At 39.3% G+C, this 25480-nt stretch overlaps 1 protein-coding gene across 1 annotated transcript; it reads right to left on the reverse strand.

Annotated features, from left to right (window-relative positions):
* Positions 1 to 23481: 23481 nt before the first annotated feature.
* Positions 23482 to 24540, reverse strand: LOC104110599 (gibberellin-regulated protein 14-like). The gene has a single exon (XM_018775748.2). It carries the CDS (start codon positions 24538 to 24540, stop codon positions 23482 to 23484), a length of 1059 nt encoding a protein of 352 aa, XP_018631264.2.
* Between the last annotated feature and the right edge of the window lie 940 nt (positions 24541 to 25480).

The following is a 25480-nucleotide window of genomic DNA, read 5'->3' on the forward strand; positions in this document are numbered from 1 at the left end:
AATATGGCCAGTGAAATAACTAAAGGGGAGATTATTCTACCGGTGAATGTGGCTGTAACCATTCAAGATATTAAGTTCCACGTGATCGAGGGCAACATGAGGTACAATCCCCTACTCGGAAGGCCTTGGATCCACAATATGAGAGCAGTCCCTTCGAGTCTCCACCAAATGATAAATTTTTTGACATCAGATGGTGTAAAAACAGTATACGGGGAGCAGCATGCTGCAAAGGAAATATTTATGGTCGATGAGGTAACACCGATATCGACACTATCAACCTCGGAAAGGTCGAGCATCAAAGATAAATAGGAAGTCAAATAGAAATCACAACCACCAGCCTCGATCGAATCGGGGAAGCGGGAGATAAAAGAAGAAGAGGAGGATTTTCTGACCCCTCGAACTTTTGTTGTTCCCGAAGATACTGACGCCATCAGATCAACGGTCGAAGAGTTGGAACAGGTTATATTGATCGAGTACCTGCCCGAGCAAAAGGTATACCTGGGAACGGTATTAACCCCCGAACTCAGGAAAAAACTTATTCAATTTCTTGTTGATAACATAGATTGTTTTGCTTGGTCCCATTTAGACATGACAGGGATTCTACCGGAGGTAACGACACATCGGCTAAGCCTGGACCCTAGATTCAAACCGGTGAAGTAAAAGAGAAGACCCCAGTCCGAAGTAAAGCACACATTCATAAAGGACGAGGTAACTAAACTTCTCAAAATAGGATCCATTCGGGAGGTGAAATATCCCGAATGGTTAGCCAATGTAGTTGTAGTCCCTAAAGAAGGGGATAAACTTAGAATGTGTGTAGATTATAAGGATTTAAACAAGGCATGCCCCAAAGATTCTTTTCCACTGCCTAACATCGATCGCATGATCGATGCCACAGCCGGCCAGGAGATCCTTACTTTTCTCGATGCCTATTTCGGGTACAATCAAATCCAAATGAACCCCGAAGATGAAGAAAAGACTTCATTTATCACCAAGTATGGAACATATTGTTATAATGTAATGCCCTTTGGGCTAAAAAATGCAGGAGCTACTTACCAACACCTAGTGAATAAAATGTTCGAAGAACAAATAGGTAAATCAATGGAGGTTTATATTGATGACATACTAGTTAAGTCCATGCGCGCAGATGACCATTTGGCTCATTTGCAGGAAACGTTCGATATTTTAAGAAAATACAACATGAAGCTCAATCCCGAGAAATGTGCTTTCGGAGTTGGTTCGGGCAAGTTCCTTGGCTTCATGGTATCGAATCGGGGGATCGAGATCAACCCCGATAAAATCAAGGCCATCAAAGACATCACCATTGTGGATAGTGTAAAAGCCGTACAGAGGCTAACTGGATGGATAACTGCCTTAGGCCGATTCATTTCGAGGTCATCAGATCGAAGCCACTGATTTTTATATTTACTCAAAAAGAAGACGATTTCACCTGGACACCTGAATGCCAACATGCATTGGAAGAGTTGAAGTGATACCTATCGAGCCCACCACTGCTTCACAATCCAAAGGCAGGTGAGATGCTTTACTTGTACTTGGCAGTATCGGAAATCGCGGTAAGTGGTGTCCTAGTTCGAGAAGATCAAGGCACACAATTTCCCGTTTATTATGTAAGTCGAACCTTAGGAGAAGCAGAAACTAGATATCCACACTTATAATAATTAGCACTTGCACTTACCAACTTCATAATATTTTGCACAAGCCCGAACTGTCGGGCTGATTAGCCAAATGGGCCGTCGAACTCAGTGGGTACTACATCGAATATCAACCCCGGACGACCATCAAGTCTCAAATTTTAGCGGACTTCGTGGCCGATTTCACGCCAGCCCTCGTACCCAAAGTTGAAAAGGAACTCTTGTTAAAACCGGGTATGTCATCGGGGGTATGGACCCTTTTCACAGACGGTGCTTCAAATGTGAAGGGGTCTGCGCTAGGCATCGTTTTGAAGCCGCCCACGGGTAGCGCTATTAGGTAATCTATCAAAACTTCTAGATTGACTAACAATGAGGCCAAGTACGAGGCCATGATTACAGGTCTCGACCTAGCTAAAAGCTTGGGGACAGAAGTCATTGAAACCAAGTGTGACTCTTTACTGGTGGTGAACCAAGTAAACAAAACCTTCGAAGTTCGAGAGGATAGAATGCAAAGGTATTTAGACAAGCTGCAGGTAACTTTGCACCGTTTCAAGGAATGGACTTTACAGCATATACCTCGAGAACAAAACAGTGAGGCCGATGCACGTGCAAACTTGGGGTCATCGGTCGAGGAAGATGAGATCGGCTCGGGGACTGTCGTTCAACTCTCGAGATATGTGATCGAGGAAGGTCATGCCGAGATAAATTCTACAAGCTTAACCTGGGATTGGAGAAATAAATATATTGAATATTTGAAGAGTGGAAAACTCCCATCGGACCCTAAAGAATCGATAACCATACGAACCAAAGTTGCTCGATTCACATTGGCTGAAGATGGAACATTATACAGAAGAACATTCGATGGACCATTGGCAGTGTGCTTAGGACCAGGAGGCACCGATTATGTTTTACGAGAGGTCCATGAAGGCACTTGTGGGAACCACTCCGGCGTCGAATCACTGATTCACAAAATCATTAGAGCAGGATACTACTGGGATAACATGAAAAAAGATACTAAGGAGTTTGTTCGAAAATGTGATAAATTTCAAAGGTTTGCACCGATGATCCATCAGCCCAGAGAACAACTTTATTCAGTCCTATCCTCATGGCCATTCATGAAATGGGGGATGGATATCGTCGGCCCTCTTCCATCGGCCCCAGGTAAAGCTAAGTTAATTTTATTTATGACTAACTATTTCTCTAAATGGGTTGAAGCACAGACGTTCGAGAAAGTGAGAGAGAAAGAGATTATAGACTTCATCTGGGATCACATCGTGTGTCGATTTGGGATACCCACAGAAATAGTATGTGACAATGGTAAACAATTTGTCGGCAGTAAAGTGACAAAATTTCTCGAAGACCATAAAATAAAAAGAATATTGTTAACACCGTATCACCCTAGTAGGAACGGACGGGCCGAATCGACGAACAAGACTATCATCCAAAACCTGAAGAAAAGGTTGAACGAAGCTAAAAGGAAGTGGAGAGAAATTCTACCCGAAGTCCTTTGGGCATATCGAACAACATCGAAGTCTAGTATAGGGGAACTCCATTTTCCTTAGTATATGGCTACGAAGCTTTGATTCCAGTCGGAGAACCCAGCGCCAGGTTTCGATATGCAACAGAGAAATCAAACCACAAGGCTATGAATACTAGCCTCGAATTATTAGATGAAAAATGAGAAGCGACACTCGTTCGAATGGCTGCACAAAAGCAATGAATCAAAAGGTACTACAATAGAAGAACCAACCTTCGCCACTTCAGGATCGGGGACTTAGTCCTAAGGAAGGTAACCATCAACACTCGAGATCCTAATGAAGGAAAGCTCGGCCCGAATTGGGAAGGACCCTATTAAGTCCTTGATATAGTCGGAAAAGGGTCTTATAAACTCAGAACGATGGACGGCGAACCACTGACAAGCAACTGGAACATATTACTTCTCAAATGATATTATTGTTAAGGTATGACTTTCTTTCATTTATATATATTCGACGCTAACTCATTGCAGGAGTTCGACCAAAGACATCAAGACCTTGAGTTTTAAAGTATGCGTTGCACTCTTTTTCCCTTAGATCGGTTTTTATCCCAAATGGGTTTTTCCGGCGAGGGTTTTAACGAGGCAACAATTATGTGCTACCTGAGGACAATTCAATAGTATCCAAGGCTTCTTTGCAATCAACCTCGAATACTGGAGGGCATCACCCTCGGATGTTGTATTCTCGAGAATAGTACTTCATGTCAAAGGGACTCGATATGGAAGCTTTGTAATGGGCCAAACGGTCAAGTGAACCGTGTCCATATAAATTAGTCGAGCCCCGATGGCAAAATATGTGCGCATGTATAAACTATTCAAAGAAGCATTCTCTCTTCATTTAAACATTTTGTGTCTCGAAAAAAATCCTCTACTATACAAAGCATTCTCTCATGCTTATGATATTATGAGAAACAGCTCAAGATCCAAAGTGCAAATATACACTCGGGGACTACCATCGATGATAGGCATATTCGTGTTATCTAAACTCAAATTCATAAGACCTCAAAGAGAAACCCCTCGATCTATAGGCCAAGGCCACCATTCTCGGGGACTGACATTTCAAACAAGTTCGAAATGTTATTAGAAAATAAGCCCAAGAGGCATACCCGAAGGCTACGGCCTAAATAACGCGGCTCGGAGACGTCTGAATTATGCAATAATGATAGGTCTTCAAATTCTCTGAAAAATCAATTAAAAAGGCTACCCTCGGCAAATAATCAAAAGGGCTTCGATAAAATCAGCCCTCAAAAAACCTTAAGAGGTATCAAATTATCTTTAACACAAACATGCTAAGGAACAAAAAGCAAAAGGGTTTCAACCGATATCGGACCCTTAACAAACCCAATGGGTAAAAAATACATGCTAAGGCATAAAGAAATATTTACTATGTCTTTTAAGCCGAAAGGGGGTAATAATATCCGTCTTTTAAAGTCCATATGGGCCCAACCTAGAAGGGCCTAAGGGCCAATACATTTAGAGTTCGAGACTTTGTTCTTACTCAACTCGGACATAAGGGTTCCACTATTCCAAGTTCAAATAAAGTTGAGTTGAATTTAGCTCAAGGATCCGCCATAAAACCTTAAGGGGTATGTTACTATAAGTTCGAAAGTTACCCATTATTTGATAAAAAACCTAAGGGTTTGTTCTATTCTAAGTTCGAAACTTACTCGAACTTAGTTATAAAACAGTGCAGTCATGGCATCGATCAAACCATCCGAAATCTCGAACATATTATTGAGCTCGGGGACTCGCCCTTGCGTGTCTAAAACACCTGAGGGTTTGTTCTAAGTTTGAATTAGTGTTCACTTGATTACAGAGGCTGCAACAATAAAATTTTCACAAGGCAAAAGCACAAAATACGCTTGAACGTAAAACTGAGAAGATATTCAAAAAAAGTTTTTCTATTATATATTGGTAAAAAAGGTTATGTACAAGAGACCGATCAAGGTCTTACAAAAGAGAAACTAAGTCCTAACTACGACCGATTTCGACCTCTTCTCCGGGAGCAACTTCTCCTTCAGGCCCCTCATCGGATCCGCCCCGACTGCCTTCTTCATCATCGAAGGAGGCAAGCTGCCTGGCTTCAGCTTTATCACCTTGGCTCGGGCTATCTCCTCGGAAAGGTCAAAACCTCGAGTATGGATTTGCTCAAGGGTTTCCCTCCGGGATTAACACTTTGCCAAGTCAATGATCCATTGCTCTCTGTCAGAAGCTCCCTTAGCTGCATTTGAGCAGCCTCAGCATCGGCCCGGTACATGGCAATGGACTTGTCCGCCATGACCTTTGTCTTCTCGATATCCGCCTTGGCCTCAGCAAGCCCGGTTTCAAGCTCCTCGATCCTCTTGGCTTCGGCCGATGACAGTTTGGCCAAGGTAGTTTCTTTTTCTGCAGCCAGGTGGTCCATATTCTCCTTCCACCGATCACAATCGGCCTTGACCTGATCGACTTCTCCCCGAAGTAGCTCGATCCTTTCAACCTTTTGATGCAGCTGAGATAATGAAGTATTAGCCTCCACAATTGGGTCGAGTCCATACTTTATCAAAAGGATGCTCACCTGCCTATCTAGCTTGGCCTCTTCCTCACGAGCCTTGGCCAAATCCGCTTGAAGGTCCTTTATAGTTTCATCTTTTTGGCCGCAAAGAAGCTTCAGAGCGTTCCTCTCCTCCGAGACCTTTTGGAGCTCGGTTTCACACTGGCTGAGGTCAGCTCAAAACTTGGCAAAGGCCTATACAAAAAGGGAAAACACAAGTCATATTTAGAGAAAAAAAGAGTAAAGAAAAGAAGTGTAATAAACTGATTCTTACCCGAGGTAAGAGACGTTGGGCCTCTTCTAAAAGAATAGAAGCGTCACTGAAATCAGAGGCATCATCGACTCCAGTAAAGCAATCCAGAAAGGGATCCCCTACACTAGAGCCTCTGCCTATATTATGGGTCTTCAACTCTCGAGCTTCCCTTAGTGCCTCCCCAGAAAAAGTTGGAAGAAAAGGTAAGTGACCTGTTGTCATGGTCCCGAGCAAGTCGCTCGGGATGCTCTGATCGATCTTCGGGGTCTCAGAATCGGCCCCATCCGGTGTAGTTGCAGATGTCAGAGAAACGATCTCGACCTCTAGTAATTCGGGATCCTCACCCTATTTCCTTTTGGAAGCCTCCTTGACACGAGGCTTGATTTTAGCAGCCGTCATCGGCTCAGAAGGTTTGGTGACCTCGGCGGCTTTCCTAGGTCGGACTGTCAGTACCGAGGCATTTTTCTCTTCTTCCTATTCTTCGTCTCTCAGTTTTTGAACCGAGTCCATTGTGAGAGAGATTGCTTTCCTCCTCACTCTTAGAGGTTTGGGCTTGGGGTCCTCGGACTGCGAGGCAGTTTTCCTCTTTTTGTATTCCCCCGGCTTCGGAACCGGGGACTTGGTTTCTTCCTCGCCACTTGAAGGCCTCAAAATGGCATCCTTGGTCAGGCCTGCATGAAAGAAAATTAGTGACGAATGAAGTATAAAAAGTGTTTTAGAACATGAAAAAAGAGATCCTTACCGTGGTTCTTGGCCTCCCATTTGCCCCTTGCCAAATCACGCCATGCGCGTTCGGCATAAGTGAAAGTTGATGCTAACTTCCGAACCCAATCTTCGAGGTCAGGTACCGCTTGAGGCATCCAAGGAATAGCTGCATGTCGAAAGGGGATATCACGCAAAGTCGAAGAAGGTACGAAGAACAAAGTTTAAAAGATCACTTGCGGTCGAAGTTCCACTCCTCAGGGAACAATATCTTATCTTCCGGGATAATGTCGCGGTCCTCACCCGTATAAAACTGCTCATCCAACCCCGATCCTTGTCCTCATCGATGCTCGAGATCAAGGCCTTCGTTGCCCGGCGTTGGAGCCTGATTAGTCCTCGATAGATTCGAGGCCGGTACAACCGCATGAGGTGATTTAGAGTAAACTCTAGCCCCTCGGCCTTGCTAGAGAAGAAGCGCAGCATGATTACTATGAGCCATAGAGAAGGGTGGATTTGGCCGAGGGTGACGTGATATCTTTTACAGAGATCACTAATCACTGGGTCGAGGGGACCCAATGTGAAGGGGTAAGTGTAATCACTTAGGAACCCCTCCACATAAGCGGTGATGCTCTCTTCGGGAGCATGAATTTGCACCACGACCTCGGGACCCCAGTTGCAGTCACTCTTTACGGCCTCGAGGTGGCTCTCATTATTGAGCACATGTACATCGACGCATGCTCACATCGGCCCGGAATCAATGAAGGTTTTTTGACCTTGAAGTCGGATTTTATAGTACACGGGCCGGGAACATACTCGTGGGGAAGCGGCTCCACCGGCGCCTTGCCGTCGAACGGACGGGAAGAGGAGCAAGAAGCTTTCTCCTTTTGCGGTACGGTCTTTGAGGTTTTCGCCATTTGTATAAGTAAAGAATAGTGAAGGAAGATGAAAAACTGGTGGTTTCAGTGCTAACGAAGGTGGCTCTACAGACGGCGAAAAGGAGGAGACGAAAAGAGTGAGAAGACTTAGAGGTTTGATTAAGAGCAAAAGTAAAGTTTGATTCAATGAAGGAGCGGGTATTTATAGGCTCACGGCGACGGTTCGGTGGCGCTAGTGGCCGATCGCTAACTGACAGGCATTAATGATTTGGGAAACTGAATCGACGGGACATTTCAGTCACATCCGTCACTTACGTCATAAGGACGACGTCATGATCGAGGTTTCGAAAAATCAAGGCTCAAACCGTTTCTTATCATTTTATTCCAAGAAATGCGGGGACTATCTGTATATGGTCAAAATCATGTCCGATTTCGTAGGAACGAGGAGCTTCCTCGAGAGTTAGCTCGTAATAGACCAAGCTCGAGCCCAATGGCAGAGTATGGAGCATGAAGATCAAAGTACTCGCTGAAGATCGCGACCGAGCATGACCGAATTCGAGTAAGGCATAATAACGGAATGACGAGATATTAGCAACCGGCCGAAGATCTCGGTGAAAATCCCAAAATAGATCGAATCAAGCTGTTATTGACGTCAATCATGGGATTTGTTTTCGTTATTAGAATTGTACCTTATTTAGGATTCATCTACTATATAAAGAGGGATCTCATTCATTTGTAAAATGGGGGATTCACTAATAAACATATACAAAAACGCTGCTCTCTATTTCACTTACTATCCATTATTGTTCATCATTGTTTATTTTCTGTTCTTTACTATTCTTCTTACCCAACCTCGAGACCATCTCGAATCGAGGTCGAAAGCACTGCTAGAACACTTGTTTGATTTATTTTACTATTCAGATTATCTGTTCAATTCCTTGTTTATCAATTGGTATTGGATTAAATCACGTATTCTTAAAACCACTAAATAAGTTTAATTGTTACTCGAATTTTAGGGTAAACAATAAGTTATTTTACCATTCTCGCTATTAAGTACTATTATAAAGCATACTATAAAGGGACTTATTACATTAGAAGGTCTCTCTTGTATCAGGAAATATGTACGTAGTAATAAAATAAAAAAAATAGTTAAAGTTATACAGGTAGTGTAAATATCCAAACAATGCATAGAATTTCCAGTAACAAAAACTTCGATCCGGGAAGAGTCTCCAGAATCGAACTTAATATAAAAGGGCTTCCAAGATTGGTATGTGTCATTGCTCGAAAGGGGGCTTATGGCATAAATTTTGAACCTTCAAAGTACATGCAATTGGGCAAAATAAGAAGAAAAAAAAAATTGTATCCCACTAATTGATTCAATTGGCATATGCTTGGCGAGATTGGCCGCTTTAGTAAGGTATTTTTATCTCATAAACCCGACCATTATATGAGGATACTTGACCTTTAGGCAGTGGGCAGAAACTAATTTAAGAATGACGTGAGACCCAATCTTATTTACCCATATGTGCATTCGGTCAAGTTCTTGCTTCACAACCCAAAAAAAACGAAACGCAAGATGTACCCTTTTTCAATAACGTATATCATTTTTGTACTTTACACACTAGAAAGCTATCAATTATTAAAACTCTAGTTTTTGTTCAAAATTTTTTGTTGGCTTGACGAATTAATTAATCACCAAGCTGCAACGTTTTGTTTATTGCAGTTTGTTAGAGGGAAAGCATAAATAGACTTCGATTTTGGAATCTTTACTTCCTAACTTGATATTGTCCTTGTTCCTTTCATCAAAACAACTGTAAAACGCAACGAATTTAAGTTATTATAGTGTAAAATATGAACTTAGATCCGATACCATATGCCAGAAATCTAAAGGGGCATAAAAGACAATGAATTATGATAATTCAACTATCTAAGTTAAAAAAAAAAAAAATTTTTATATACATAGCGAAGATGTCTATAACGAGGCCTTGTAGGGAGGAACACAATGCTGTAATTTTGACGACTTGTGACATGTCTCTTTGCAAGCCATTGCCAATCTTTGAGTAAGTTTTTTTTGCGAAAAATCGTGGGTTAACTAGCACACAATCACACACAAACCAAATAGAGAAGAAAAATTAACACAAAAATTTAACGAGGTTCGGCTAAGCCTAATCCTCGGGGCAGAAGCAGAGAGAGTTCTCCACTATGAATGAGAAAAAAAGTACAATACAATCTATAGAATCCCCAACTACAGCCCCTATATATAGATCCCAAATAGTCTCAAACCTATAAGAGAAAGGTTTTCCAATTTGACAAGGACTATAGGTTTTCCTTTCCCAAATCTATTAGGATAATGGATTTTTCTAAACCTATAGGGATTATGCGTTTCCTAAAAATACAAGAAAATAATTCAAGCAACGAAATAACAAATCTTCCCCTTGGCTTGAATTCTCTTCATTAACAGGGACAACGTCTCTCTACCTTACCCCCAGCCCTCACAAGGGCTCTACCCATTGCTGCACACATCAACCAAGTAGGCAACACCTAAACTTGTTAAGAGACTCAATCTCTTCAGCCATAGCACTAATCCGTCGATTGGGTTCTGTACCCAGAATAGCTTCTGAATAGCTATAACACTCAAACCCATCAATGGTCTCTGCAACTGTCAAAGAAACTCCCACAGGATTCGTATATCCAAGAAGATTCACATCAACTACATTTGCAAATCTTTGATGTTACACCCCATATTTTTGTACGTGAAAGTACGTCGTAAGTCAATTGATGTAAGCTTGAAAATGAGATACTCTTTGAAAGTATATAAAGTGATTTAATGATGTTACGTCCCAATTTCGCAAGCCTTTAAGAGTTATCATTCGGGGATAAATATTTCTAAGGGGACATGTTGTTACACCCCGTACTTCAGACGTCACTCTCATTACAACATTATCTAATGTAAGCTCAAAAAGGACGAAATCCTTCTACAAGGATAAGAAAGGTTTACCGAAGTTTTAAGTAAGTTGAGATGAATATGAGACTTTTTAATCATTATTTAAATGAGTTTAAGGTCATGATATGACTATATATAATGTTTGTATATTAAATATAAAGTTTGGGAAAAATCGGATGAAAGTTGCGGAAAAACCGACTAAGGATTTTTCTTATAACAGAGCTTTTTGAGCAATACATTCCATGCGCTAAATGGGGTATTTTTGGGACATATTATATATAAAATTTAAGGTCTTGGAATTTAGTTTCCAACGCTCTTAACTGTTCGGTCATACGACATCCGGAGAAAAAGATATAAGCTTCTGAAAAAGGGCCAATGCGAGGGTGCCAAGTAACACCTTTTTTACTTTTAAAAAAACGGATATTTACATCCCTTATCTAGTCTCTTTCTCCATTTTTTCAGAGATCACCACCAAATAACACCCCTAACCTTATCCTTAAACTCTCTACAAGGGCTTAAAACAAGATTATCATCCCGGGCACGAAATCAAGAAGCGATAACATTAAAACGATCTTTACGACGTAAGTATCGCCTCTCTTTTTCTTTCTAGTTTGAGTTTTGGAATGTATTTAATAGTTAATAATATGCCTACTTTCTGTATTTAAGCTTTTAAATATAAATAAAGGTTGATAAATTCGTTTTCTAATAATTAGAACTCACGAGACGGTGATCAGAAGCCGTGAGTTAGAGTTATTTGACTTGTAATGGACTGTTTTGTGGGCTGTTTCGTGTTGCTTTTGGGCTGTCTATTTTGCTACTGTTTAATGGAGTTTTGGAGGAAATATTGTGTGAATAAACACCACATAATGGCGAAATGGTGGATTAGTCGTTCTTTGTAATATTTTCGGGGTGTTTGATGCTACTATAGTTGTCGTTTTGGGTATGAAGTGATTGGGGTGTGTTGGGTTGTTGTAAGTTATATATAACATGTATCTCGACTTGAATCCACTGTAGGAGGTAATTATATTGTGTTCTTTTATGTGCTTAAGGTTATCTTGATGTTGATTAAGTTAAATGGATGGACTAGACATGAACTAGTTAATAAAGTTGCTAATTGAGGATAGTTTGAGTTGTGGATTAGTTTTTTTGTTATAAATATATGGTATAAGGCTGGAATCATTGATGACTGATTTCATTATCTTGTTAATGATACTAGTAAGTTAAAGTAAGAAGTCTATAAGGGGTGATATGGAGTATACTGATTCCAAATGGGATTGTAACTCGTCGTGAAGTAGTTGTGACTTGTTGTTATATGGTGTCTTGTTATTGATGATTATGTATTGCTGGATTTCTCTGGTCATTATTGTTGGTATATGGTATTGGAGGAGGCTCTTGTTACAGGGGAGATGCTTCCCAAATTTACATAAACGAGCTACTAATTTAAGTTGCGGATATAGCCTTTACTCAACACTGGTTTTGAATCGCCTTATGCTATGGTAGATTGAGTGGAGTTGTTTGAAGAATTGCTTGGAAGGTATTAAGGACTCAATGGAGTTAAGGTATGTTACGACTATCCATTCTTTCCTTTTGGCATGATCTATATGATAAAAACGAAACGTGCAAACGCGAAACTTTCATAAATGACTCTATTCATAGACGTACTAAGGGTGCCTATGTTCTTGATTCCCATATGTCCTATTGTTATATCTTCTGTTCATGGGTATCAGAAAAATACGTAAGTTGCTAAAGTTTATCCGAAGGCATATTGATCTTATGACATTTCGAGAAATCTTACTGACTTACTTCATTATGCATTGCATTCATTTATACATGTACATTGACCCATGACCAGATGACATTATATACGCATATATTATATTTATATGGGATATGGGAAAGGGTTATATCATTATATATGCACCACCACCTGATCAGCTGGTATACGTTGATGATTTCGCCCACAGTGGCTGAGATGATATGATGGGATGCCCTCAGAGGCTTGATGATGTTATGTACGCATATACCTATGCATGGTATGGCATTTATACGCACATGCATGACATTATAAATTTTTCATGATTCAAAGAGCTATTCAGAATTACATGTTTAGTTCTTTACTCCATGATTCTTTCATGTCTTTTATATACTACTGTCATGCCTTACATACTCGGTACTTTATTTGTACTGATGTTCCTTTTGCCTGGGGACGCTGCGTTTCATGCCCACAGGTCCCGATAGACATGTTGAGAGTCCTCCTAGTGGGCTATCAGCTCAGCAGAAGGTGTTGGTGCACTCCACTTACTCTGAAGTTGCCTATCTGGTCAGTATAATTTGGACATGTGTTGATTGGTATGACGGGGCCATATCTCAAACTTTATGACATTTATGTTCTCAAAGAGGCTTGTAGACAGATGTCATGTATATAGATACTTGTATGGCCTTGTCGGCCTATTTTTTGAGTATTCAAATGATCATGTTGGCCTTATAGGCTCGTATGTCACATTTATAAGTTTCTATATCATGTCAGATCGTCCTATATTTAGTATTCCCTTATGTTTTATTCTGGTTATCTCATGAGGGCCATTCTAGACTATTTACCCATGATGGTATGATAAGAAAGATATGTTACGTTGGTGCTCGGTTAGGTAAGGCACCGGGTGCCCGTCGCGGCCCATCGGTTTGGGTCGTGACAAAAGTGGTCTTAGAGTAGTTCTGTCCTAGGGAGTCTACAAGCTGTGTCTAGTAGATTCTTGTTTATGGGTGTGTTGTGCACCACACTTATAAGCAAGAGGCTACAGGGCATTTAAAACAGTCACTATTTCTTCTTACTCTAGATCGTGTGGTATAGCTCAGTTGTAAGAATTCAAACTCCTAAATTTTATTTTATTCGTAATACAACGATACCTATATCCATAAAGACAGTTGGTAAGAGATTGAATGTGGTTGTGGAAGAATTGAGTTAGAGGAACTCGATTTTGCATTATGCTTATGATGAGTAAATGTGAGGTCTTTAGCAGATCATGTGTGTACTAAGATGTGTAAGCTTATTGATAAGGATCCCTAAGGTAAGAATATCTATCCACCTATATGGTAAAAATAAATAAGAGAATCAGAAGATAGATACAAGTTTCGGCAAGTAAAAGAAGTAAGATGAAGAAGGGCACGGGGTACCTAGTTAATGAAGATTATCAGTATTTGCAATTCAGACAGAGAAATACAAGCATTATGAGTTACTTTCAACAGTAATAGAGTTATATACAGTTGGACACACTCATCTTAATTATGCCCTATGCGAACCAGCAGATATGGTTTAGGAGAAGGATAGGATATCAGGATCCAACTGGGGTTAGAGTAACCCAAAAATGGTGGATGGATTGTTATCATTAGCTAACATTTCCGAAGATAGTGCAAATATGGTAATAGATCTCCTTGTGAGACACCTAGATGGTGAACTCTAGAATAGTACAGTCAGATATGAATACAAGAATTTTTAGAAGATAGGCAGTGGAATCCTAGAAGGGATAAATATTTACCTTAGTATGACTCCAGCACCGAGTAAAAAAAAAGGAGAATGTTAGACATTCCGAAGAGCCAGTGAGATGAAGCAAGGGAAGCTAAAAGTGAAAGAACATTTTATTGAAGTTTTCAGAATAATGTGATAGACAAAAATATTATCCGGAGAATAAGAAGGGAGTAAATGAAGCATCATGAGTAAGATGTGATATATGGGTAATAACGGTAAATCAAAATATGACACGATGACAGAGTCTATATTCAAGTGAAGGAAAAGACAAGAGGAGATATGCCTTGAAACAATAGAAGAGTATAAGCCATAAGGTCATATCCTTCTTTCAAAAATAAGTTGGTAACTCCAACGTGATTACTAGAAGGAAACGTTAGACCCCGGAGTAATTGAAATTAGTATGAGCTGGTGAACATGATAAAATGAATATGAATTAGGACCGAATAATTTGATAATAGTCGGCATCATGAGAATTTTAGAGATCACGTTCCGGCAATAATAGAATGGACAACAGAAGAATAACCTTTAAAGGTCATTCAGGAAGACGCTTCCCTAAAGCGAGCACTGTGAGCAAAGTTAAGCTTAAGGGACTAAGTGTGCCAGTTACACTAGGTGTCACCCTCGTACGTACGAACTTTAGTTATCCTGGGTACAGAAGGGTTACCGCATGGGGGGTAAGATGTTAGTAAAGATGTGAAAAGATGCCAAAGATGAAGAGGTAACTATAGAATAGTAAAGAAAGAATGCGGTAAAAAGGTGAATGGAATGAGATTGCATTTATTCAGATCCTACAGATATGATACGACTCCAGAACATTATGCAAGCATGACATCGGGGAGAGGCAGTAAGGGTTCCACACCAGATGATACTGATAAATAAGTGATAATGAACACTCGATACATAAGGAGCCAGTACGAGAAGTAAGTTAAGACAAAGGACATAACCCAAAAGGGGTTACGCAGAATATAGATATGAGAATGGACCAACGAGTAGTCTATAGTGGATTCAGGAAGGGTCTAGTTATGGCTAGACAAGAGGATACAAATAAATCAATAGATTGTGCAAGATAAACATAGTGAACCTCAACATAGGGAATCTAGTCTCGCAGATACGAGATCGCAATTATTGAAAAATTTTCAGATAGGAGTTGGGGTAGTTAAAGGTATTGTATAAGTGTTACAGAAATAAAAAAAAGCGCCACTGGGGAGACATTCAAAACTTCAGTTCAGAAGCAACCCTACAAGCACAAGGGCATGGAGGTATGTAACTAAGGATAGTTATAGGCGAGTAAGAATATCAAAGATTCCTTCGGGTATGCGATGTAATAAGCTTGTAGCTTTACAGGAGTTAGAGGGTCTCCACTATGTACTACCCCAAAAGACTAGCTGAAGAAATAAGGAAGAAGGCTTCAACCTAAGCATAGTGACATAAAGAAGAAATGGTCTTGTAATAATAGTCTCACTACAATATTGTATACACTTCATAAGAATGTGGCACCATCGTGGCTAATGAATGGGAAGTAAAAATCAAAGGTGATATTTGAGATCATATGAGTTACAGGAAATTCCAGTATTTGTGGGCTACAAGATAAGCCAAGTATTCATGCAACAAGTGGCAGAACGACTAGGAAAAGTAATTGCTTCCATTTAAAGACAACTGAGAATGCACGAAAGGAAATCTATGGTGCTAGCAATTTAAAGGAAGATTGCGAGTAGTATAAATAGATATGTGTAGGTCACAAGCTAAAGTATGATAGAGTGACAAGGTTTTAGGTAGACAAGAGTAAGGTTATGAAAAGGTGAGTGAGAAGGTGATGAGAACAGGTAAAGCCTCGAGATTAAGCCTATCAAAACAAGAGAGCTGATGGTTTCCATAAGTTATAGAAAGCTCGGTACAGTCTAAAGAAACTCAGAGGAGTCTAAGAATATGAGCAATTAGAAGAGATGAAATACTGCCCTGGTAGTAGAATAAAGGTGTAATGGTGATAGATAAGAGGATGGCGTTTAGGCTTTTGAATGAGTAATGATTTTAAGAAAAGGGATTTCATGAATTTCATGGGATTAGAATACCCATATAAGATGAATCACGTCGGGATGCTATGAAATACGGTTATTGAAGTATAGTATCACCCCTAGGTGGATCAGAAAAATCACTTCAGATGTTCCCCGATGAGACGTGAGACCTAGTGACAATGTATTACGTAAGAGGTCTCAAGTAATCAGTGGTAGATATAGATAAACATTAAGGTGAATCAATAATAGAATCAACAATAGATGGATAAGAATTCCAAAGTATAAGAGGAGGTTATAATGTCATTCTTTAGATGAACAGTAATAAGAAAGCATTAAAGGACTTAGATTTATACATATGGGATAAGCAGTGAGAGAGTAACCTGGATTTGGGTAGCAGACCTCGGTAATAATAAACCGAAGTAAGTGTTATAGTGTGGTATGACCTACCTAGATGCACTAAAGCCATAAGGACCATTAACCAAGGCTAGGAAACAAAATATAGCAATAGTGGTACATTCAACAAAGTACCAAGCGAAGAAATTCAGTATACCTATAGATGCCCATAGGGACAGCTTGTCGTAGTCATGTATATGTTCACAAAGTGAGTCCTAGAGATTGGCTAAAAGCTAGAGAAAAGTGAGAGAAGAGTCGCATAGGCACAAATACAATGACAAAGTTGTACATACTGCATGATAGAAGGTAGCAATAGTTACGAGATTGAAAGAATTCTGATCACGAGTCGTGGCGTAAGAAAGAGGCCTAAAGGGAGAATGACCTGGCCTTAGAATTTATTCATAGAACAGTTGTCTAGATGGCAAAGGACAATATTAAAGTATTCATAAGAGCCATAGGTTATGAGAATGATAAGCGCATCAGTCAACATTCGAGGACGAATGTTCCAAAGGGGGGAATGATGTTACACCTCATGTTTTTGTGTGTGAAAGTACGTCGTAAGTCAATTGATGTAAGCTTGAAAATGAGATCCTTTTTGAAAGTATATAAAATGATTTAATGATGTTACGTCTCATTTTCGCAAGCCTTTAAGAGTTATCATTCGGGGAAAAATATTTCTAAGGAGACATGTTATTACACCCCGTACTTCAGACGTCACTATCATTATAGGATTATCAAATATAAGCTCAAAAAGGACGAAATCCTTCTACAAGGATAAGAAAGGTTTACCGAAGTCTTAAGTAAGTTGAGATGAATATGAGACTTATTAATCATAATTTAAATGAGTTTAAAGTCATTATATGACTATATATGATGTTTGGATATGAAATATAAAGTTTGGAAAAAAAACAGATTAAAGTTGCGGAAAACCCGACTAAGGATTTGCCTTGTAATGGAGCTTTTTGAGAAATATATTTCATGTGCTATATTGGGTTGTTTTGGGACATATTATATACAAAATTGAAGATCTTGGAATTTAGTTTCCAACACTCTTAACCGTTCATTCATACGAAGTCCGGATAAAAAGATATAAGCTTCTGAAGAAGGGACAATGTGAGGGTGCCAAGTAACACCTTTTTTACTTTTAAAAAAACGGATATTTACATCCCTTATCTAGTCTCTTTCTCCATTTTTCCAGAGAGCACGACCAAATAACACCCCTAACCTTACCCTTAAGCTCTCTACAAGGGCTTCAAATAAGATTATCATCCCGGGCACAAAATCAAGAAATGATAACATTAAAACTATCCCTACGACGTAAGTATCGCCTCTCTTTTTCTTTGTAGTTTGAATTTTGGAATGTATTTAATAGTTAAGAATATGCCTACTTTCTGTAATTAAGATTTTAAATATCAATAAATGTTGATAAATTTATTTCCTAATAGTTAGAACTCACGGGACGGTGATCGAAAACCGTGAGTTCGAGTTATTTGACTTGTAGTGGACTGTTTTATGGGTTGTTTCGTGTTACTTTTGGGCTGTCTATTTTTCTACTGTTTAATGAGGTTTTGGAGGATAAATTATGTGGATAAACACCACATAATGGTGAAATGGTGGATTAGTCGTTCTTTGTAACATTTTCGGGGTGTTTGACGCTACTATAGTTGTCGTTTTGGGTATGAAGTGATTGGGTTATTGTAAGCTATATATAACAAGGATCTAGACTTGAATCCACTGTAGGAGGTAATTGTATTGTGTTTTTTTATGTGCTTAAGGTTATCTTGATGTTGATTAAGTTAAATGGATAGACTAGACATGAACTAGTGAATAAAGTTTCTAATTGATCATAGTTGGAGTTGTAGATTATTTTCTTTATTATAAATATATAGTATAAGGCTGTAATCATTGATGAATGACTTCATTATCTTGTTAATGATACTAGTAAGTTAAATTAAGAAGTCTACAAGGGGTGATATGGGGTATACGGATTCCACTTGGGCTTGTCGCTCGTCGTGAAGTAGTTGTGACTTGTTGTTATATGGTGTCTTGTTATTGATGATTATGTATTACTGGATTTCTCTGGTCATTGTTGTTGGTATATGATATTAGAAGAGGCTCTTGTTACAGGGGAGATGCTTCCCAAATTTACATAAATGAGCTACTAATTTAAGTTGCGGACTTAGCCTTTACTCAACACTGATTTTGAATCTCCTTATGCTATGGTAGATTGAGTTGAGTTGTTTGAAGAATTGCTTGGAAGGTATTAAGGACTCAACGGAGTTAAGGTATGTTACGGCTATCCATTCTTTCCTTTTGGCATGATCTATATGATACAAACGAAACGTGCAAACACTGAACTTTTATAAATAACTCTATTCATAGAAGTACTAGGGGTGCCTATGTTCTTGATTCCCCATGTGTCCTATTATTATATCTTCTGTTCATGGGTATCAGAAAAATATGTAAGTTGCTAAAGTTTATCCGAAAGCATATTGATTTTATGACATTCCGAGAAATCTTACTAATTTACTTCATTATGCATTGCATTCATTTATACATGTACATTGACCCATGACCAGATGACATTATATACGCGTATATTATATTTATATGGGATATGGAAAAATTTTATGGCGTTATGTACGCACCACCACCTGATCAGTTGGTATACGTTGATGATTTCTCCCACAGTAGCTGAGATGATATGATGGGATGCCCTCAGAGGCTTGTTGATATTATGTACGCATATACCTATGCATGGTATAGCATTTATACACACATGCATGACATTGTAAATTTTTTATGATTCAAAGAGCTATTCAGAATTACAGGTTTAGTTCTTTACTCCATGTTTTTTTCATGTCTTTTATATACTACTGTCATGCCTTATATACTCGGTACTTTATTTGTACTGACGTCCCTTTTGTCTGGGGACGCTGCATTTCATGCCCTGCAGGTTCCGATAGACAGGTTGAGAGTCCTCCTAGTAGGCTATGAGCTCAGCGGAAGGTGTTGGTGCACTCCACTTGCTCCAAAGTTGCCTATCTGGTCAGTATGATTTGGACATGTATTGATTGATATAACGGGGCCATATCTCAAACTTTATGACATTTATGTTCTCGCAGAGGCTTGTAGACAAATGTCATATATATGGATACTTGTATGGCCTTGTCGGTCTATGTTTTGAGTATACAAATGATCATATCGGCCTTATAGGCCCGTATGTCACATGTATAAGTTTCTATATCATGTCGGATCGTCCTATATTTAGTATTCCCTTATGTTTTATTCTGGTTATCTCATGACGACCCTTCTAAACTATTTACCCATGATGGTATGATAAGAAAGATATGTTACGTTAGTGCTCGGTTAGGTAAGGCACCGGGTGCCCGTCGCGGCCCATCAGTTTGGGTCATGGCGTTTGCGGTCGGTTGATCAGTCTCTTCTCTCTTCCTATTGCAATGCTGCATGGTTGTTTTTGTGCAGGTGCATCAAAAATATCATCTTGATCAATATTTTGCACCTCATCCAGTTCCTCTACTTTAGAACTACTGGGCTGAGCTAGTGAAGATTCAATTTCTAGCTCTATGCGGTCACTGACACCATGATCTGTTTTCGCTATTGCCTTCTCCCTCTGACTGTCCAGTGAGGCAGATTCATTAAATGTCACATCCCTACTGATAATTAGCCTCGAAGTCTTTTGATCTATGCACCACAACCTATAACTTTTAACTCTGGTTGCATACCCTAGAAATATGCACTTCTTTGCCCGTGACTCAAGTTTTCCATCCTTCACATGAGCATAAGCAGGACAACCAAATATCCTTAAATTTGAATAATCAGGAGGCGAACCGGACCATACCTCAAAAGGAGTTTTGAACTAAACAGTTGTGGATGGAGACCTATTGACCAAATAATAAGATGTATTGATTGCTTCAGCCCAAAAATCCTTGCTAACACATGAGTGTGAAAGCATGCTTCATGCCCTATCACAAAGCGTTCTATCCATACGTTCTACAACACTATTTTGTTGTGGTGTTCTGACACAAGTGTGATGTCTCACTGCGCCCTCTCTGTTACAGAAATTATCGAACTCAGAATTGCAAAATTCCAACCCATTGCCAGTTCGAAGACGCTTAACTTTTCTTTCCGTCTGCCTCTCAACCATCGTCTTCCATTTAACAACTGTGGAAATGCCTCATCTTTTGTTTTCATAAAATACACCCATATCATCCTTGAGTAATCATCATCAAAGTCATAAAATACTTGGCACCACTCTTGGAGGGAACTCAGTTTGGACCCCACAAGTCTGAATGTATATAATCTAAGTTGTCTCTGGTCTTATGCTCGGCTTTCTTGCTAAACTTTACCCTTGTCTGTTTACCAAACACATAATGCTCACAAAAATTCAAAACTTGATTTTTGTACCCATTCGGCATATTCTGCTTACTCAATAAAGACAATCCCTTATCACTCATATGACCAAGTCGCAATTGCCACAACTGAGACTGATTCAGATCATTTTTCCTAGAAGCTACAACAGCTTCCCCTTCAACTACACCGGCCTGAAGATGATACAATTTAGAATGTAATTTACCCTTCATGAGTACTATGGAGCCTTTACACACTTTAAGTATTCCATTCTCGGAGTGAAACTTATATCCTTGATCATCCAAAGTCGAAAGAGAAATCAAATTTCCCTTTATTCGAGAAACATGCCAACACTCAATGTTTATGATAATTCCATCAAACATTCTCAATCTTATGTTACCAATCCCCTCTACTGGTAATGGATTGTCATCTCCCATGTAGACAGTCTCACTAATCTACTTGTAAGTTGCAAGCCAATTCTTGTGTGGACACATGTGGAAAGTAGCACCATAATCAAGAATCCAGGAATTCTACCCCATGACTAGAACTCACGGCACAGACTTCTCCTACATAATCACTATCATCAGAATTATTGCCAGTGTCAACAATATTTGTCAAATTATCTACTTTCTGCTTTCCTTTTTCTCTTTCAACTCGGGACACTCTCTCTTGTAGTGATCTTGTTCCCCGCACTCATAAGAGTTCTGCTTCCTTGCTCTAGACTTCGATCTAGCAATTGACTTTTTCCTGTTAAAGTCCTTTTGTTGTGTTCTTCCTCTACTCACAAGACCCTCACTCTCAGTTCTGCTGTTTGGAAAGCTCTTTTTCAACTCTTTAGATTTTAGTGCATTACTAACATCTTCCAGTGAAATACTGTCTTTCCCATATAGCATCATATCGGCAAAAGTATCATAAGATGGTAGTAAAGAACATAACACAAGTGATCATCACTCTCAATTTTGATATCCACGTTCATCGGGTCCATTATAATTGAATTAAACTCATCAAGATGAGTTTTAATAGGTGTACCTTAGTTCATACGGAGATTGTATAACCTCTTTTTCAAGTAGAGGTGGTTTGTTAGCGATTTCTTAGAATACATATCTTCTAGCTTCTTCCATGTTGTTGCTGCAGAAGTTTCTTCAGCAATTTCCCGAAGAACGCTATCTGTAATGCTCATAAAAATCGCACTCAAAGCCCTCTCCTTCAGGTCTGCCTTCTTTGTTTTTGTCATCTCTTCAGGAAAATCCTTATCAATTGCCTTCTATAATCCTAGTAATACCAGGGACGATTTCATCCTAATCTTCCATAGACTAAAACTAGAACCCCGTCAAATTTCTCTATTTCGTACTTTGTTGAAGATGATGAAGATATCTTAATCCTAGATTATATGTAGAAACCCGAACCTTGCTCTAATACCAATTGTTACGGAAGATCGTGGGTTAACTAGCACACAATCACACACAAACCAAATAGAGAAAAAAAATCAACACAGGAATTTAACGAGGTTCGGCTATATAAGCCTAATCCTCAGGGCAGAGAGAGTTTTCCACTATGAATGAGAAGAAAAACACAATACAATTTATAGAACCTATAAGAGAAAGGTTTTCCAATTTGACAAGGGCTGTAGGTTTTTCTTTCCTAAATCTATTAGGACAATGATTTTCCTAAACCTATAGGGATTATGAATTTATTAAAAATACAAAAAAATAATTCAAACCACAAAATAATATTTTTGCTTCGGATGCTCCGCATGTCTTTAAATATTCGCATTTGGTCCGCTTGTTTCTCGTCTTTTCTTGTGGTCCCTCTTCACTTACTCCGTTCTTCTATTAGATTTCCAATTCTTCCAACTTTTGGCTACAGCCTACAGTCACTTGTTGGGTTAAATAATTGTGCCACGTAAGTTTTGCAACAATTTACAACAGAGGTATGAAGGTCTTAAATCAATTGACCTATCCTTCTAAGGTTTTGGAGGTTCTGATAGGAGTATATAGATGTCGATCTTTGTAGATTGAACCATAAGTAAAATAATATTCTTACTTATGTTATAGTTCACCCACCGTTGATAAATTTTTTGGAACCCTCGGTCTCAGTGCCTACATAATAAATTTTCTTAAATTTCCAAAAGAACAAATCTTAAATGTGTGGTTAAAAAAAAGTACCAATGTAGGGTAGTAGTCCACCCTTCCAAAGTTCCACCCCAAAGAAAAGAAAACTAAGAAACGACATTAAAATGGGTCAGTTACGTTCCAGTTTAATTAAGAGCTAGAACACAAAGGTTAGCGAAATGATGAGAGTTTGTAATTGTCCATATTACGCTTCGTGTCAAATTTGTTACGTAGAAGGTTGTAATAGCTAGGCCATATCATACTCAACCATGGAATGAAAAATAATTCCTTAATACGAGAATTAGATTTCCTTCGGAAAGATGGTGATTTTAGAGAATGCTCCTTATGAATGTTATACTAGAGCTTCGCGATAAAATATTCAACAACTTCAAAGGAAATACATTAATTAGTGCCGAAAATAAAGTACATAAAAGAGACTACAGCTCGAACATGGAGAATCAGAATCCATTCCCTACTCACTTTTATTAATCAATCAAAACAAAATTCCTCAGACACCATATATTATTATTATTATTATTATTACCTTCGACCGTACATATATATGGATTCCATGCATAAGGTTTTTAATCCGTTGAGAAGAAGATATGAAAACCAGGATCATGGTGAGTGAGACTTGAATCATCTAAAATGGAGTTGTTTACTCCTTGTACATTACTGTTAATGAACAGTGTAGACTCTTCCATCTCCATTGTATTCATCTCATTTTGATCTTCCTTCTTCTTGTTTGACCCTTTAACATGGGTTTGACCTTCTTCTTTGTTGCCTCCAACAGTTTGAGACTTACCTCCAAAGCCATTAGTATAAGATTTCTTGGTGGAATTAGGACTCAATACCATTATGGCCCCTTTGTTTTCACCAATCAGCGTTACCAATCTCCTTGGTAATTTTTTCAGTTCAGTAACTTTCTTACTATCAGTAGCAGCTTTCTCATTCATCTTAGAAGAAGAATTTCCAGCGGTTCCTTGCCCCAGCATTAGTTTCTTAGTCTCTTCTTCCACTGGTGCACGCTTGGGTTCTTTTTCTGGAGGCGGTGGACGAAACAGAGGGTTGGTTTCAGGGTACTTTTGTGGTGATTCCTTAAAAGGCTTGATAGTTCTTGGAGATAAGGTTGTGGTTGCAGTAGTAGAAGCAGTGACAGTGGTGATGGGAGTTGTAGGCGCAGCAGTTTTAGGTGGTGATGGTACTGGTTTTGGGAATGGAGAAGTTGTCAATGAAGAGGAAGGTGGAGCAGAGGTCTTGGTTTCAGGGCTCCTTAAGGTGAAAGAAGAGGATGTGATTGGGAGAAATGTGGAAGTTGCTGCAGGAGAAGAAGGGACAGATGTTATTGCAGGTATTGATTTCGCTGGAGAGGGAGGGGCAGTCGATGTTGTTGGAGATCTTGCAGCAGTAATAGTAGTAATGCCAGGGAACAATGCTCTAGTAGGTGGAGGAGGAGATGTGACAGCAGGTGGTGGTGGTCGAACAGTTGGCCGAGGCTGAGGTGCTGGGGGCCTAAATGGCTGTGGAGCAGGAGCTCTAAGTGCTGTTGGCCGTGGCGTTGGAGCTGGAGCTGGGGTTGGTTGCATTTGGCGACCGAAAGGAGCCAACCTGAACCATGAAAATGGTCGTTGTTGGTTTGACATTCTAATACTAGTTCGTTAGGAACACACTAGTACATTACAGAACGCGCACTGCACTAACTTCTACCTTATCAAATAAAGAAACTAGAATGAGTTGGCTATTCAATTCTTTGATGCACACTTTAATATATACAAGTCTATGACTGAGGATGCTTGAGGAATTCACCGTGAAAGACGGGGACAAAAAGTTCCAAAATTAACAACAAAAAGGTAAAAAAAGAGAGTAAGAAAAGCATCTGGTTCATTTTCAGGGATTTGGTATCAAATCTTTGGTGCCTGCATTCATCAAGAAAACATCATATCCCTTTTGTTAGTGGAAAAGAAGTTTTCAACTTCTCAATTTTCACTTTGATTGGCTTCTCAAAGACTCGGTGACAAACTTACCGCACAAACAACCGAGATGGTGGGGTAACAGAATTTTTAACAGTTTTGAGTCCATGACAAGCCGTTTTCATAACAGATAGGAGCTGCAGAGTGAAATGCTCATATTCCCTGCGGAATCTCTGCCATATATATGAAGTAAATGTTCGAATTGCGGCTTCTACACTACTGTTGATGCAGACTCTGCACAAACCATCTATCGTATGTAGACAGCATATATATGGTCCTTTTAGCTGGAATCCTCTTTCCTTCTTTATCCTTGCCTAAAGATTCATCTTTGGTTACAAGAACACAAACGTCATAAGCGAAAAGGAGAAAGCAAGGAAGACTAACATGTTACTGTTGTTGGTGTTATTATTAGATGGTAATGCAACTTTTTTCTTTCTCACTTCTTTGTCTTTTATGAAAGTTCGCTTTATCTTGAGTTGTTCTTTATTGAGCTAGTAAAGAGCTAGCAAAAGGAAGTGATCTTACGTACATAAGAAATTGACCCTGAAGGCAAAATGAGTCAATTTTCCCTCCCCTACGCGCGAGATATACGTGAGGCCTAATCCAAATTTGA

The sequence above is a fragment of the Nicotiana tomentosiformis genome, chromosome 1 (genome assembly GCF_000390325.3).
Source record: "Nicotiana tomentosiformis chromosome 1, ASM39032v3, whole genome shotgun sequence".
Classification (NCBI taxonomy): Eukaryota; Viridiplantae; Streptophyta; class Magnoliopsida; order Solanales; family Solanaceae; genus Nicotiana; species Nicotiana tomentosiformis.